The 15,739-nt window shown below is 40.7% G+C and overlaps 1 protein-coding gene across 1 annotated transcript in view; it reads right to left on the bottom strand.

Moving 5' to 3' along the window:
- Positions 1 to 1,223: 1,223 nt before the first annotated feature.
- XK (X-linked Kx blood group antigen, Kell and VPS13A binding protein) overlaps positions 1,224 to 15,739 on the bottom strand; it is a 60,231-nt gene continuing 45,715 nt past the window's right edge. Inside the window, exons 2-3 of the mRNA XM_049643225.1 lie at positions 4,893 to 5,005; positions 1,224 to 4,745 (exon numbers count right to left, since the gene is read on the bottom strand). Of these exons, the coding sequence (XP_049499182.1) occupies positions 3,919 to 4,745; positions 4,893 to 5,005 (940 nt within the window). The 3' untranslated portion in view covers positions 1,224 to 3,918. The remainder of the gene's footprint in view (positions 4,746 to 4,892; positions 5,006 to 15,739) is intronic.

Below are 15,739 nucleotides of genomic sequence, written 5' to 3'. Positions count from 1 at the left end.
TTAAATGGAATATGGATGCTCGATCAGATACCAGCGTTGTATCCGTGTTAAATTTCCCAAATCCAGTCACTGTACTATGGCTATGTGAGAAAATGCCTTGGCTGTTAGGAAATACACACTGAAGCATTTCAGAATAAATGGCAAAAGAGAGAAAGCGAGAACGACGAAGCAAGCACATCAAGATGCTAGTAGGTGAACCTGGGTGAAAGATGTAAAGTACTTCCTTGCAGTATTCTTGAGGCTTTTCTATTAGCTTGAAGTCATTTCAAAATGAAACATTTACAAACACCAAATGAAGCAATTTTAGATTGACCTACTTAAACACTATGCTTGCTGACATTCAGTTTTCTCAAGGGGTTGATTTAATGCCAAGAGCTCTCTTCCAAAAGACTTATCCTATAGCTATGTCTTTCCAAACTGCAAGACTATCTTCAGAAGAAAAGGAACTACCGAGATACACATGAATCCATGTCTATCTCATGCTCTGAAATGACCCCTTCAATAACTGATAAGTTTTTCTTCCAACCATGGAATGTCATTTACATTTGATTACTTGTTTATGTTAATATCAAGTCACCCCTTTAGATTTCTGAATCCATGTACCATTTATGTTTGTCGTGAAGAGATTTGTATTGCCTCTTTTTTTTGTATCACACACAGCGATCAACAGACAGCTGAGCAGAATCTTCGTATCCAGCAGTGCAGCTTCAACAGGAGTAAGTGCTTATAAAACAGAGAAAATTCCGTGAGCCGTTGGTGTCTTGTAAGTCAGAATCCTAGCACTCTCAAATTCCCCATGCTACAGAAGGAATTTCCAGGTGAGGTTGTGAAACCATAATTCATCACAACAACACCATTTTCAAATTTCTGTTTTTGAAATCATCCCTGACATCAAAAAGCCATGAAAGGACCATATAAGGAATGAAACACAAGGGGAAATTGAAAAATTAATTTATTATATGAAGAAACATAAACAATATTTATTAGCATCAATGGCTGCAGAGAAGCAGCCTGCAGAAGCTCACATCCACAGTTTATCGACTGAAGTAGCGACACATGACACTCAGAACCACAGCACTGATGTTCGAAGGTGGTTTCCAAGGAAATGCTATATATGACGATTTCGATGTTTATTTTCCCATTTACAAGGCTGAAAAGATGAAACCCACATTCAGCCAAAATCTAACAGGATCAGGCATTCAAGTTGTAAAGGACAACTGTCAAAAGACGCTAGCTACTAGGTCCTTCATGAAAGATGAAAGATACAAAAATGATCAGCTCGTGATCAGCAAAAGCACTTCTCAGATTTCAATGGGTCTTCCTCCTCTGAGTACCATGTGTTTGGCTGCTAATTTTTGTGAGCAACTGACGCCAAGAGAGAGGGCAGCTGCTGAGTTCTAAGAATAAAGACCATTTACACTCGCCCTTCCATAAGGTCAAAGGCCAATGTAGTCACTCAAGCCGCTCATGTGGATGATACTGCTTGTTTCTTTTCTAACAGTAAAAACATAATAATAACCTGTTTATAGACTTGAATGACTATAATAACTCCTTAAATATGCATGGCACTTTAAAATATTTTCACAGCATTTTCACATCTATTATTTAATTTGATCTTTCCAACAACCTTGTGAGGTAGGCTGAGCAAATGTATCTTCCAAATTTGGTGGGTGAAGAAACTGAGGCGTACGGCAATTTAGTAACTTGCAGGGCTAGACGGGGAGGTTCCAACCTCTACACTGTGCTGTCCCCAGTAATGAAGAGACAAAGTCTAAAAGTGTTTGGATGATCTTATTTCAATGAAATACTTCACCTCCATTCAGCCAAATGATAGTGGTTCAGTTGGAGCAGCTATCATGACAAGTTATGGCATGCAATTAAGTAGACAAAGCACTGAGAGTTTTAAAAATGGAATTATAATGAAAAACACATTTTAACTCTCTGCACGGGAGGGAATTTGTCTGTCTTTAGGGCAACCTAGTTCTGTAGTCTGAACTATGATTTTACCATTTCGGAGGTATGATAAAAATAATTTTAAAACAAAAATTCTCAGCTCACCAGGACTTAAATTTTCACCATACAGAAAAAAAAAAAAAAACAATGCTTTCTCTCCCCCAAAGTGAATGGACATACATGCCCCAAAGCAGGAATATCTGTATATCAAGGGTTAAAGATGACAAAATGTCTGATTTCGTTACCAAACCTCTTTGTCCTTATAAATGTGGCTTGTAATTGGGTTAGAGGAGTCTGATAGACCATCACTATTAGTTTGGTTTGGGGTCATTCACGATGCTTAGCTATCTTCTACATTAAAATGATTGAAAATGCATTCGAAGGCTCAGATTTGTAACAGTTCTTGAGACAGGCTTCCAAACCAAGGTTGGAAGAATCTACCTTCCTATCCCTGTCTCATTCTGATCATAATTCCTGCTCAAACTCACCATTTGTAACCTGTCCCCTGACAGACTGCCTATTAGAAACTGGATGGGTCAGCAAGTTCAGCCATCAGGGATCCTTAGACCCATCAACCCTGACTGACCTGCTATGTCCAGCCTAGTCAGTGACAGGTCACCTATTTCCAGATACTTCATCATCAAGGTTTTTACGGTAAAGATAATGGCACTAGATCCAGGCATTTCCCCAAGACAGCTGAGGATATGCTACACTATCCTTTTATGGAACAAATACGGTTCCAGATTAAAGGAGAAATTATACCTGAGACAGGAGAGTATAGGAACATACAATTGGAGATCTCATTCAAATAACTCAGAATCATGCCAAATCAAGATACATTAAGGTAAAGACAAAGATCTTCTGGTCATTTCATCTCTTCCTATAATTTAAAAACTTGTGAAGCCAATATCTAACTTTGGGAGAGGAGACCCTTTTCCTTCAAATAATGAAAACTAAAGTGCCCTACACAGCTGCACTTGGTGAAAGATTCCTGTGGAGTTCTCTAGAAAAATTTAAGTCAGCCACTGTAACTCTTGTCTAAAATTCTTCTGACAGGCAAGGAAGAGGGGGAAGAGAAGAGTGTGAGTTTTATTTTCTTCTTCATTAAGAAGGCAAATCCTAGCAAATTCTACTAGAAATTTCCCAGAATTGTTAGGACAGGACTGAACCTTGAAGAGGTTTAAACCTATCTTCCAGCAGGATTATTTATCTTCAACCATCCTGAGAAAGTAAGATTTCTGCTTATAAAAGCCTCAATCATTTTGATGTTTTAGCAACCCTCTTAATCCAGAATTTCTTCAGCACTTCGAAAGAATGAAACTTTCCTAAAATTCTAGGGTTTCCACGCAAATTCTTTGCATCCATGGATCCATGGGAATAGTCTCCAAATCTAGACTTTTGAATCAATTAGAGATAGCACGCCAAGGTGGCTACAGCTGGTTATGTACAAAGAGCCCTAATGAGATAAAAATGGAACCTCTGTCCATTCAAAAAGCAAACCTGAAGAGCCCTCTCTGAAAACTCGGATAAGTATGATATTGCTGATGACAAAACCTTCTGGTCATGAGGACAGCTCATGGATGAAAGCTATGCTCGGAGGAAATGGAACAGGCCACCTACACCAGCAGCTCAAAACAAAACCTAGAAAACAAGAAAGCTCCTATCCTCATTCTACCTGACAGAGCTAGCCATCCCAACTCAGATAGCGAAGAGGCCAGTAATGCCTGGGGGAACAAGGTCAACTACCAATGGTGCTACCTTAGGCTGCCTCTCCAGCACTCAGGGGTTTCCCTGGATTCTCTCCATAGTTCCCACATGTCCAAGAGCTCTCTAAAGGGGAGCAGCCTGCAAGGAGTTGAGAGCTAACCCCCCTCTTTGTTAACTGTGCAGGGCTCATGACTTGTATGAAGGACAGGGATCAACCCAGAAAACAGTATGTGTGAACCCCAAGAGACTCAGGTCCTGTTAGGCAGAGCAGAGCTCGTCAGCATTCAAGATCTGGCTGGGCACAGAACTTATTTTACTGCTAGAAGGTGTCTCATCTCTGTCTTCGGTTGGCCTCAGATCTGTTTTTCCTACGGACTCATGGGCTTTCTTCTGCCTACAGTCACAGCAAACACACTTTACCCACTCCTGAAAGCTTTCAGAGACACTGGAGGAAAAGAGCTTTTTGCAAGGATGGAAGAACTGATAGAACACAAGCATGAAGAGGATGGCTGTGCAGTACCCAATGAGCAACTGCAGAATCAACAGAGGTGCGCACACGTACATGTAGATGTCGGTCTTGTAAAGATACCACATGAGGAGGAGGAAGGCATTCTCAATGAATCTCAGCATGTAGTACACCAGTAGCCGGTACCAGTTCTGGGACTTGCTGATGAGGTCCGGGTTGTTGATTTTCAGCTGCACAGCTGACCAGCAGAACATATTGATACCGGCATACAGTAAGGTGAGAAAGCACAGTACGATGGTGGTGCCCACCCGACTGAGGGCCTTCTCGATGTTCTCGGGGAATGGGGAGCCACTGCACCAGAAGAGGATCCAGGGGTACAAGAAGAAGCTGAAGAAGTTGATGAGTACAACCATCACCACCCAGGCCTTCAGGACGGAGGTAAAGAGGACCAGGACAATGACGCGAGTGGCAATCTCAAAGCTCCTCCAGAGGAAGATACAGACATAGGCCAGAGGCTTCACTTTGACATCGTATTCATCATACTTGATCTTGATGGCCAGGATGTTGCAGCGCAAGGCTCCATACACAATGGACAACAGGGATAGGACCATGAAGAAACCTGAGGAGAGGAGAGAAAGAGCACTGACGAGTCTCACCTGCACCAAGAATCCTGCTGTCACAGACACTTTTGTCAGTTCCTTAACCCATATTCCTTGGATCCTTCTCTTTTATGTTCCCAGGCTGACTTCCAGCTCTATCTGTTCACTGTGCCTAAGGACTTTTCCCAGGGCTGTGGAGGCTGCTCTGCCCCGGTGCTGGGGGCTCTTAAGTGCCGGGGGATCAATGCTCCCTGGAGAGCCCTCAATACCCAATTCTAGCCTATCCGGTAAGAGCCGGAATAGAACTACCCTAGCTCCCCCACCCCTTGCGTAGAGTAACTCCGAGGTATGTGTTCTATACTATTCACCAGTGTTTCCTCACAGGGCTACTTTCCAGTCACCCATGATGACAGCTGTCTGATAATGCTCCCTTTACTGGCTGCCCTGCCTTGCCTCATTCCCTTCTCCCATGCTCCTTACACCCTCCTCCAAAAACACACGCACTCAAACCCTTGTCTCAGGGTCTGCTTCAGGTTCAACTCAAGTTGAAACACCTTCCTAACCCCATCTTGCTCTGCCTGGATATGTAGAATCCTTTACATGGTGTTCTTCGTTTCCTCAATCAGTTTATAAGCTCCTGAGGAGTCGAGAATGACCATGTCTGACATGTCATCTTCATGCCTCTCAACATATACCAGTAGTAGGTACACAAACAGAAAAGACTCAATAATAAACTGCTCAGTGAGTTCCTCTCTATCTGCAGGACCTTTTAAATTTATACACTGACTACAGATTGCTCATTTTTCTTTACTCTTCAGTTACATTTAAGAATATGACTGCAAGATTGCCGAAGAAATGAGAACCTCCCCATTACTGAGGATCTTGTCTTGGGCTGAAAGGCCTTAGTATCTCAAGAATTCTCAGCTCTAGCTGCCTATTTATTTTTCTTTTTTTTAATGTTTACTCTTGAGAGAGCGTGAGCAGGGGAAGGGCAGAGAGAGAGGGAGACACAGAGTCCAAAGCAGGCTCCAGGCTCTGAGCTGGCAGCACAGAGCCCGATGCGGGGCCTGAATTCACAAGCCATGAGATCATGACCTGAGCCGAAGTCGGACGCTTAACCGATTGAGCCACCCAGGCGTCCCTCTAGTTGCCTACTTCTTAAAATGACCTATGGCTAATGGGTTTATCCAGTTTATCTAAAGCAAAAGTTTGGGGAGACAAGATGTGGCTCATTTAAATGGGACATGGTACCGTGTTCGAGAGTGTGACACTATGGCTGTGAGCTACGGTCTCAGAAATGGGCCGCCAATCCGTGAACACAAACTGTATGGTCAAAACTGAAATATAATCACTTACTAACAGGCTGGCACCACCTCCGAATATTGCAGCAAGAAGAGACTGGAGGCAGGGCTTGGAGTCAGGAACCAAGAGTCTGGCTCTGGTTTTAGTCTTATCCCGCCAGGCCACACTAGGGAAATACAATCTCTTTGGGCTCTGTTTTCCCACCCATAAAACTGAGATAATACCTTCTGTGCCTGCTCCTTAAGGTGCAATGTCCATAAAACATAACTGCCTCTACCTAAATGCATAATTTACAATGCACAGGAATAAAGGTTTTTTTCCTTACTTAAGTTCTGAATTGATGGAAAAAACATCTATATTTGGTGGACGCAAAAGCTGTGATGCCTCGGTACTTACATGCCCGGCAGAAGCTGAATTTTACTCAGAGGCTCAACTTTTTTCATAGTCTTTTGGCAGTGATTTAAATCATCAAAATCATTCACTGGAAAGGCTGTGATCTACTAATCAAACTTAAAAGATGGAAACACTATCCCAGGGGTAGACCAGAAAGAAATTGGACTGAATTATTTTTCCTGAGAGGCTAATTCACTGGACCACTGTAAAGCAGTAGATACTGGCGATGTATTTTTATGTTTTATGTATTTTATATTTTTACAAATTTTTACACCCTAAGGATCTGGTAGTGAATCCTTTTCTTTCAGTGCTTATGTTTTTTCCACTATAAGAAAAATACTTCATATGCAGAAGATGAGCTAAGCGTAAATAATTAAAATGCAAATTGCATATTCATACACATACAGTATTTATATTGTTATATTTTTGGTCCTGTAAATTACTTATTAATGCAATGACTCAAATAATTTTTTTAAGCATTTACCCATTTTTCTCATTAAGTCAATTATTTCCAAATTATACTTATTTCTCTATGAAGAGAATTGGCCAATCATTACTCAATCGGCGCTCAGTAGCAATCACCCACTGAAGCTTTCTGAGAATGCAAAGAAACTGTCTTGAAATCACTGACCTCAATCATCACTCCCACTGCTGGCTGCTCACTGCAGAATTTCACAGATAGGAAAGGGGTCCAGGAAGAGAGAGAGATGCACTTGGAAGACAGAAGCTAGTAGTACAGAATGCTTGGAATGCCCATTTCTTCCTCTAGAATTAAGCTGTTATCTAATGAATGGCTAGGGTGATGCGCATGCAAATACTTACTTACTCAGACTTAAATGAAGAAAAGTTCCCTGGTGCCATTTCCCAACCTTATCTTCCCACAGTCAACAAAAAGGGATCAGTTGGCAGTCACGCCCATTTAAGTGGCATTTCATAGAAGTCTAACATCCCCTAATAATCCTATTCTCATTTCCTATGAGTGTGTGTAGGGGGCACATTTTGCTGTTCTCATCTTTTGTCAGAGGGCAAGACATCATTTTAGGCAAAGCTGAATAGAAGGCTGTGGCAATATGCCAAACTCTTGGCACACTTCTAAAGCTTCTTCCCACTCAATTCCCGCCAAGTAATCTCCTTCCAAATGGACTCTTTTCCTATTTCACAGAGAAAGAAATTGTTATTAGGCACAAATTTGCTCATTTCCTGACTTGACACAAAAAAACTGAATTTCTATGTTAAGTGCTTTAGAACATTTTATTCCCCAGGATTCCCCTTAGGAGGGGAACTGAATTCTATTTGGGAGACAAGGGGAATGGTTTCTCTGTTGCTCTGGAGAGTTAACGGAGGCTGCTCCCAAGATGGAAGCCACTAAATGGCTGCTCTCTGTGATGCAACTACTCTCCATGGACACTGGATCTTCAATAAAATGACTCAACTTGCAAGACAGTTTAGGCCGAACAGAGATTTCCCCCAGCATTAGTGAATGACTTCGAGGAGGGACCTGAGGCAACCTGAAGGAATGTGGGGTACAGTGGCAGAGGGCAACTGAGGGAGTTAGCACAGTAAGCTTCTGGAAATTGGAATTTTACCCAGATTTCTGGAGGGTAGTCGATTTTAGCTCTTTTGCTTTCAGCTCAGTAGACAAAGTGCTTTTCCTACTATCTGGAGCCAGGATCTCCACCTGTGCTGCACTCCGCCACTCGCCTCCTCCTCCAAAATTGCTCCAGTTATCATCTTTCTCTTTTCAAGTTTCCAGCTGCTCCCTCTATCTTGGCTCTTTTCCTTGAGTGTATGAATATGCCTGAGTCAGCTGCATCTAAAAAACCATCCTTCCTTTGCAAAAACTGGCATGATCGCTGAAGCTATGTGATGGATACAGGGAGGTTCATTATAGTATCTTCTCAATCTTTTTGTATGTTGCAAAATTTCTGTAATCATGGAAACAGAGAAAGCAAGGGAGGGAGGGCAGGGAAGAAAGAGTTGGGTGCGGGAGAGAGAGAGAGAGAAAGGACCCCCTCCTTCCCCCTGCACTTCTTTCTACTACTACACTCTCTTTGAACTTTTCAGTCAATCCTCTTGAGTCATCTCTAATCAAAACACTCTTTAATCCTCAACTCCTTGCAGTCTGGATTCTGGCCTTGTTCCTTCCTGATCTCCCTGTAACACTGTACGTTGTTTCCTCGCACCTCCTGGAAACTTCTCCTGTAGAAGTAACCACACTGTTTGCTCCTACTCATCCTCTCGCTTTCCTTGCAGCCTCCTTTCAATTTCATTCACTGCCACATCTTTCTCTTCCCCTCAGGAACTGTGGTTTTATGTTCCCCTTCTAGCCAAGGGCCTACTAGATTTCTCCTCCGAGATATCTTATAGGTGCCTCAAAACAGACACCACGGACAACAACAAAACCACAAACAGAACAAACCATTTCCCTGAAAACTCCTCTGATGTTTCCTCTAACAGCCCATGAGACCAACAACCCAGAACACGCTACCCAGAAATGTGCATATTAAGTAGGACTCTTTACCTTCCTCTCCCATCACAGCCAAGTAGATCTCTAAACTCTGGCTGCTCTGCATGGCTCATGGACCAGCAGCCCAGACCCCGACTGGGAATTTATTAGAAGTGCTCCAGCTCAGGGGCACCTGGGTGGCTCAGTTAAGTGTCCAACTCTTGGTTTCGGCTAGGGTCATGATCTCACGGTTTGTGACTCTGAGCCCCACATCGGGCTCAGCACTGACAATGTGGGGCCTGCTTGGGATTCTCTCTCTCCCCCCCCCCTCTCAAAATAAATAAGCTTTAACAAAAAAAAGGAGTGCTCAACCTCAGACCCAGTAAAGCAGAATCTGTATTTTAACAAGATTTTTAAGGTGATTTGTGTGACCATTACAGTTTGAGAAGTGCTGCTCTACATGTTTTCCTCTTTCTTTTCTGGTTCTGTCATTTGTTAAGTCTCATACGGTTCTTGCCACAGAGTCCTAACTCATTTGCTTCTCTGTCCCCTGTCTTCCTCTTGTCTTTGCTTGGATAAACCCTACTTGTTCTTCAAGGTGCAGTTAAAGTGTGAACTCATCAGTGATGCTTTTCCTCAGCCTTTATTCAATTACATTCACTCAGTTGTGCTAAATGCTTCCAAGACTCTTCCAAGCTCAATGAACCCCTTTATTGGGATCTCACAGCCACCTATTCATGTCTTTATTGCAATACTTGATATCTTTGGTTTAGTGCAATCTCCTAGGTGTAGCTACTGTTTCCTACAGATTTTTATCACCAGCACCTAGCACAGTGACTGGCACGAAGCAGGTAATTGATACATGTATGTTGAATAAAGAATGAATAAGTGAATTCAAAATTGCACCATGTGTGAACAGCCTTTTTCACCACTGAATAAGGAATTTAAGCTCCAAATCTCTCACAGATATAACTAAAGTGAGCAATGAAAACTCTCAAAGCCCCTTACCAGAGGGTGATTTCTGTGGTTATGGGCTTCCTATGCAAATACGTCTGCTTCCATGTGCCTTTTACAATCAAGAAGTTGCACCTGTTTCCAACATTTCCTGGGACATAAGATCCAAATTACAAAATGTCTTTCAGGTCTACATTCTAAAAAAGTTCTCTTTGAGGTACATGACAGGCCTGCAAAACAGGGAGATATAGGAACAGTACAATATTCTCTGACCACAGGCCTAACTAAGAAAGTCAAGTACTGCTTCAGCATATGGGGCCCAACCAAAACCAGGACCATTCTGGATTATCTTGGCAGTGCTGGGTTTTCCTGGCCAGTTACCTAGATCACTGTTCTTGAAGGATTTGATAGCTTATTCCCTGCAGTGATCTGTGACCACTTATTCTAGAACCCAGTGTTCTGCTTTATTTTTTTCCCCAGTGGTCTGCTTTAATTCCAACCCAGGCCCTGACAAATGATTAACAAAACGTTAATGAAGCGGTTAACGATGAGAGATCATCATCACCATGAGCTTGTACCCACATCTGCCACCGTCCCTCCCCAGTTGCTACAATAAATATTGCTTTGCTTCTTTGTTTCGATGGCTTTATTGAGATACAGTTCACATTCCATACAACTCACAATCTGAAGTGTACAATTCAGTGAGGTTTTTAACAAGTCGATCCGTAGATATGTGCCACCATCACCAGAGTCAATTTTAGTACATTTTTATGACTTCAAAAAGAAACCCTGTACCCTTTACCTATCATTTCTCTAAAACCTCTCCCCTACTCAGCCCAAGCAACCACTAATCTACTTTCTGTCTCTATAGATTTCCCTATTCTGGACGTTCATGTGAATGAAATCGTATAATACATGTCTTTTCTGACTGATTTCTTTCCCTTAGCATAATGTTTTCAAAGTTCATCCATGTTGTAGCATATATCAGTCCTTCATTCCTTTTTATGGCTGAAAAATATTCCATTGTATGGATATACTACTTTTTTTTAATATGATATTTATTGTCAAATTGGTTTCCATACAACACCCAGTGCTCATCCCAACAGGTGACCTCCTCAATGGATTTACTACTTTTTTATCCACTTATCAACTGATGTAAATTTGCATTGTTTCTGGTTATTGTGAATAGTGCTATTATGAACATTCATATACGAATGTGTTCTTTTCAGTCCATAGAGGTAGAACTGCTGGGTCATTTAACTTTATACTTAATTGTTTGAGGAACTGTCACACTGTTTTCCAAAGCAATGACACCATTTTACATTCCCACCAGCAGTGTATGAAGGTTCCCATTTCTCCACATCCTTGCCACTATTTGTTATTATTACTGACTTGAATCTTTATTAACTTTTTAATTCTAGGCATCCTAGAATCAAAGGATGTGTGAAGTAGTATCTCATTGTGATTCTGATTTACATTTTCCCGATGAGTAATGACGCCAAGCATCTTTTTATGTGCTTATTGGTCATTTGTCTATCTTCCTTAGTTGCCTTTGGTTCCTAACTGTAGAATAAACTCATAACACATTTCACACAGGCCCATATGCATCCCAAAAAGTTTAACAAAACTCAAAGTCCAGATCTTCACAGACTAATTTAAGAACAATATATTAGGCTGACCCAGAGCCATCAATGAGCATTTTTTTTAAAAAGCACAATTCTATCATCTCATGCTTTTTTAATTCCCTAAAAAAAAAAAAAAAAAAAAAGGGCATCAAAAAGCAAAATGAGGATTTTCATGCTGGAATGGTAGACTAGATTGTTTTGGCCCAATATTTCTGCCAAGAACAACTGGAAAAACATCCATTCAAAGGCATCAAAGATCTACCAAAGCAGTGAATATTTCTGGGGTCAAGATCTCAAAGAATAGAAAAGTCTCCAGAAAAAAATCTGAAGCTGCTTTTCTCAAGACATTTGCTCATATGCTAGTGGGTACCAAGAGACTAAGAATCTGAACAAAGCTTTCAGCAGTCTCTCAAAGCTGGTGGGTTTGGGAGCAAACATTGACATTCTGTCCCTATAACAGTCCTGGTTTACACCCAAAGCTTTCTGGTGGGAACCCAAAATACTAGATGAGAGGAGTAAAGGTGACCAGAAATGGATCAGCCCTCACAAAGACTGGAGTACAGAATTCAGCCAAATCAAGTTGTAACTGACTCACATTGATCTGTATCTACACCAATTACCTGCTATAAACAAAAGTAAAACCTTCCTGGAGAAAGAGAATTCATTCAGAGCCTCAAATTATCTCTATTTTTTAATACAAATAACTAATATTTAATTAAGAATAACTTGGCATGCCAACAAGAAAACAAAAAATTGATCAAAATCCAAGAATGAAAATAGATGATGAAAAGACCCACAGTAAATACAGATATTGGAATTATCTGACACTGACTTAAAAATATCTGTAATTAATATGTTTATGAAATTATATAAGAAGATAGAGAATTTATCAGAGACTGGAAACTATTTTAAAAACTGAAATGAAAACTATAGAACTGAAAAACAATTAAGTACAATTTAAAAATCAACAAATGGGTTTAATAGATTAGAAATGGCTATAACGATAACTAAGCAGAAGGCAAGTCAGAAGAAAATGGAGAAACAAAAAGCATGAGAGACGTTTGGGCCAGTGAAAATGCCAGAGGGAGAGAGAGAGAAGAGAATAATGGGGTCAGAAGCAATATTTAAAGTGAAGAAGGCTAAGAATTTTCCCGAAATGCCGAAATCTAAAACTAAGCCCCAATAGGATAAATACAAAGAAAACTACAACTAAGCAAGTTAATGTTAAAACTGTAAAACACTAAAGTCAAAGTGAAAACCTTAAAAAGCAAGCAAGCAAGCAAACAGATTAACTTCAAAGAGGCAACACAGACACTGGCATTTGAAAAGAAATAATGAGAATCTCAAGGTAGGAAGAAAATAACCTTTAATAGACCTCCATACCCAAAAATGAAGGTAAAACAAAGACATTTTATGACAAAACAAAAATGAGGGAATATGTCACTAGCAGACCTGCTCTAAAGGAAATAATGGCATTGGTATTTCAGGCCCAGTGAAAATGACCCCACATGGAAACACGGAGATACAGGAAGGTCTGAAGAGGAACCAAAAGGATAAATACAACTCAATTTTTATAATGAGCAAAAATACTTGAACAATAACATCACACACACACACACCCCTCAAAATGTCCACTAAAGACCTGAAAAGGAACTCAAGCTCATTAGTCATCAGGAAATGCAAATTCAGAGTAAAATGAGACACTACTATATACCCACTGTATTACTAAAAGTAAAAGCAAGTGTTGGCCAGTGAAACTCTTATACACTGCTTGTAGGAATGTAAAATGGTACAACCAGTTTTACAGTTTCTACTAAAGCTACACATCGGCATTCCCTACAGTCCAGCAAATTATACTCCTGAGTACAGACATAACAGAATTGCATATATACATATACTAAACGGCAAGTACAAGGATATTTTCAGCAACATTACTCTTTAAGTTTATTTATTTGTTTATTTATTTTGAGAGAGAGAGAACACAAGCAAGGATGGGGCAGACTGAGGGAGAGAATTCTAAGCAGGCTCTGCATGGTGGTCAGTGCAGACACGTCACGGGGCTCAAACTCACGAACTATGAGACTATGACCTGAGCCAAAGTCAGATGCTTAACCCACTGAGCCACTCAGGCGCCCCACGGCAGCATTATTCTTAATAATCCCAATCTGGAGATAATCTAAATATTAATCAAGAGAAGAATGTATCAACTCGTTGTGATATATTCATACAATGGAATGCTACACAGCTACACTACAGAATACACTTGTGCCACAAGCCACAACATAAACAACCCTCACAAAGACAGTGTTGAACGAAAGAAGCTAGGCCTGATTCTATTTATACAAAATGTTTAAAAACAGGAAAAATTAATCTGTGATGTTAGAAGCCTGCTTTCTGCTTATTGGTTACCCTTTGGGAAGGAGGCTTGGGAAAGTGATTGAGAAGGGGTACAAGGGTACTCTTCTGTTCCGTGACCTGGATAGAGGGTTACACGGGTGCATTCCTTTGTGATACTTCATCAAGCTTCACTCATATGTATATATATTTTACTATACTTACTAGCCACTTAATGTTTATTAGACTGCATTTTAATTTTTAGTTTTTTTTATTTTTAGAGAGAAAGAGAGTGTGCAAGTGGGGGAGGGGGCAGAGGCAGGGAAAGAGACAGAGAGAATCTTTTTTTTCCCTTTTTCTTTCTTTCTTTTTAAAAAATATACATCCAAATTAATTAGTATACAGTGAAGCAATGATTTCAGGAGTAGATTCCTTAGTGCCCCTTACCCATTTAGCCCATCCCCCCTCCCACACCCCCTCCAGCAACCCTCTGTTTGTTCTCCATATTTATGAGTCTCTTCTGTTTTGTCCCCCTCCCTGTTTTTATATTATTTTTGTTTCCCTTCCCTTATGTTCATCTGTTTTGTCTCTTAAAGTCCTCATATGAGTGAAGTCATATGATATTTGTCTTTCTCTGAGAGAGAGAATCTTACGCAGGCTCTGTGCTCAGTGTGGAGCCTGACATGGGGCTCGATCTCACCCACTGTGAGATTATGACCTGAGCTGAAATCAAGAGTAGGATGCTTAACCAACTGAGCCACTCAGGTACCCCTAGACTGCATTTTTAAAGGGCAAAAAACTATTCATTATTGCAATGAAGTTGTTTCAGAAAGTTTTCTTCCCTATCCTGGCAAAATGCCAAGTGGAAAACATGGTTCAAACCCCTCCCTACTTTGCTCACTATAGCAAAACTGGTTCTACAGATGTAACCAGAATGACATCCTAATACTGGAAAATACATTTCAAAGTTCTAGTGACTGAGACTTTGCAGTTACCAAAATCTCACTTGAACATCTGCCAGTTTTCCAGATGTTTAGTCAGAAATTGAGGACTTTCAATACATATTTATATCTTGTTGAGTACTCAAAATTGTCAGGACAAATATTATGGCCCATCATTCATAGCACACGTGATGTGATCATTACTGTCTACAATCCTCAGAGATCCTGAATGATTTTGCTATTTTTCTTCCCAAAATATTTTGATTCCTTGCCTAAGGAAACCAGATGCTAAAATCTCCTCCAGCTCATCTCTTTTATGTTAAAAAAAAATTATTGTACATTTACTTCATGCCAGGGACTAGTGTAAGCACATTACAGGTACTAATCACTTCATCCTTACAATTCTATAAAGTAAATACTCTTATAATCCTCATTATACAGATGAGAAAACAGACAAAGACGCTAAATAACTTCCCAGAAATCACTCAACTAGCAGAGCTAAGATTCAAACCTAGGCAGTCTTGCTCTAGAGAGTCTTGGTCTTAACCAGTAGGCAATTCTGCCTAAATAAATATGGTAGTTCCATTTCCCTAGCAGTGGCCTTAGCTTCACTTTTCATCTCTTTTACCAGTGGGAGGCAAGCGTCGAGAATCTGCCCAGGACCTCAAGGAGTGTGGAGAATGCCTCCAGAGTATTTAGGGGAGCTGTCCAATTCTTCCTTGCTTCCACTGAGCCCAAATTTACTATCTAGTTTCTATTACATGAGTATTCTCTATATAAAGACTTCCTGAAATCATGCTGTCCAGGCACCCGGGAGTGGGTAGGCCTCACTGCACTAAGCTGGTTTCTGGAAATTGCCTCCCAAGGCCCAACAAATGATCGGAAAGAAGTGAGGCAGGCTCCTCTATCTGCCCTGCCAGCTTTCTCACCATCCTACCTCAGGCAGACAGAAGAGATATCAGTGAGTTTAGCTACATCAAAGAAAACCCTTGCCCTCTATAGCCAGACAAAGGAATTTA

This window comes from Panthera uncia, chromosome X (assembly GCF_023721935.1).
Source record: "Panthera uncia isolate 11264 chromosome X, Puncia_PCG_1.0, whole genome shotgun sequence".
Classification (NCBI taxonomy): domain Eukaryota; kingdom Metazoa; phylum Chordata; class Mammalia; order Carnivora; family Felidae; genus Panthera; species Panthera uncia.
This window is presented reverse-complemented; position numbering and strand designations above follow the sequence as displayed.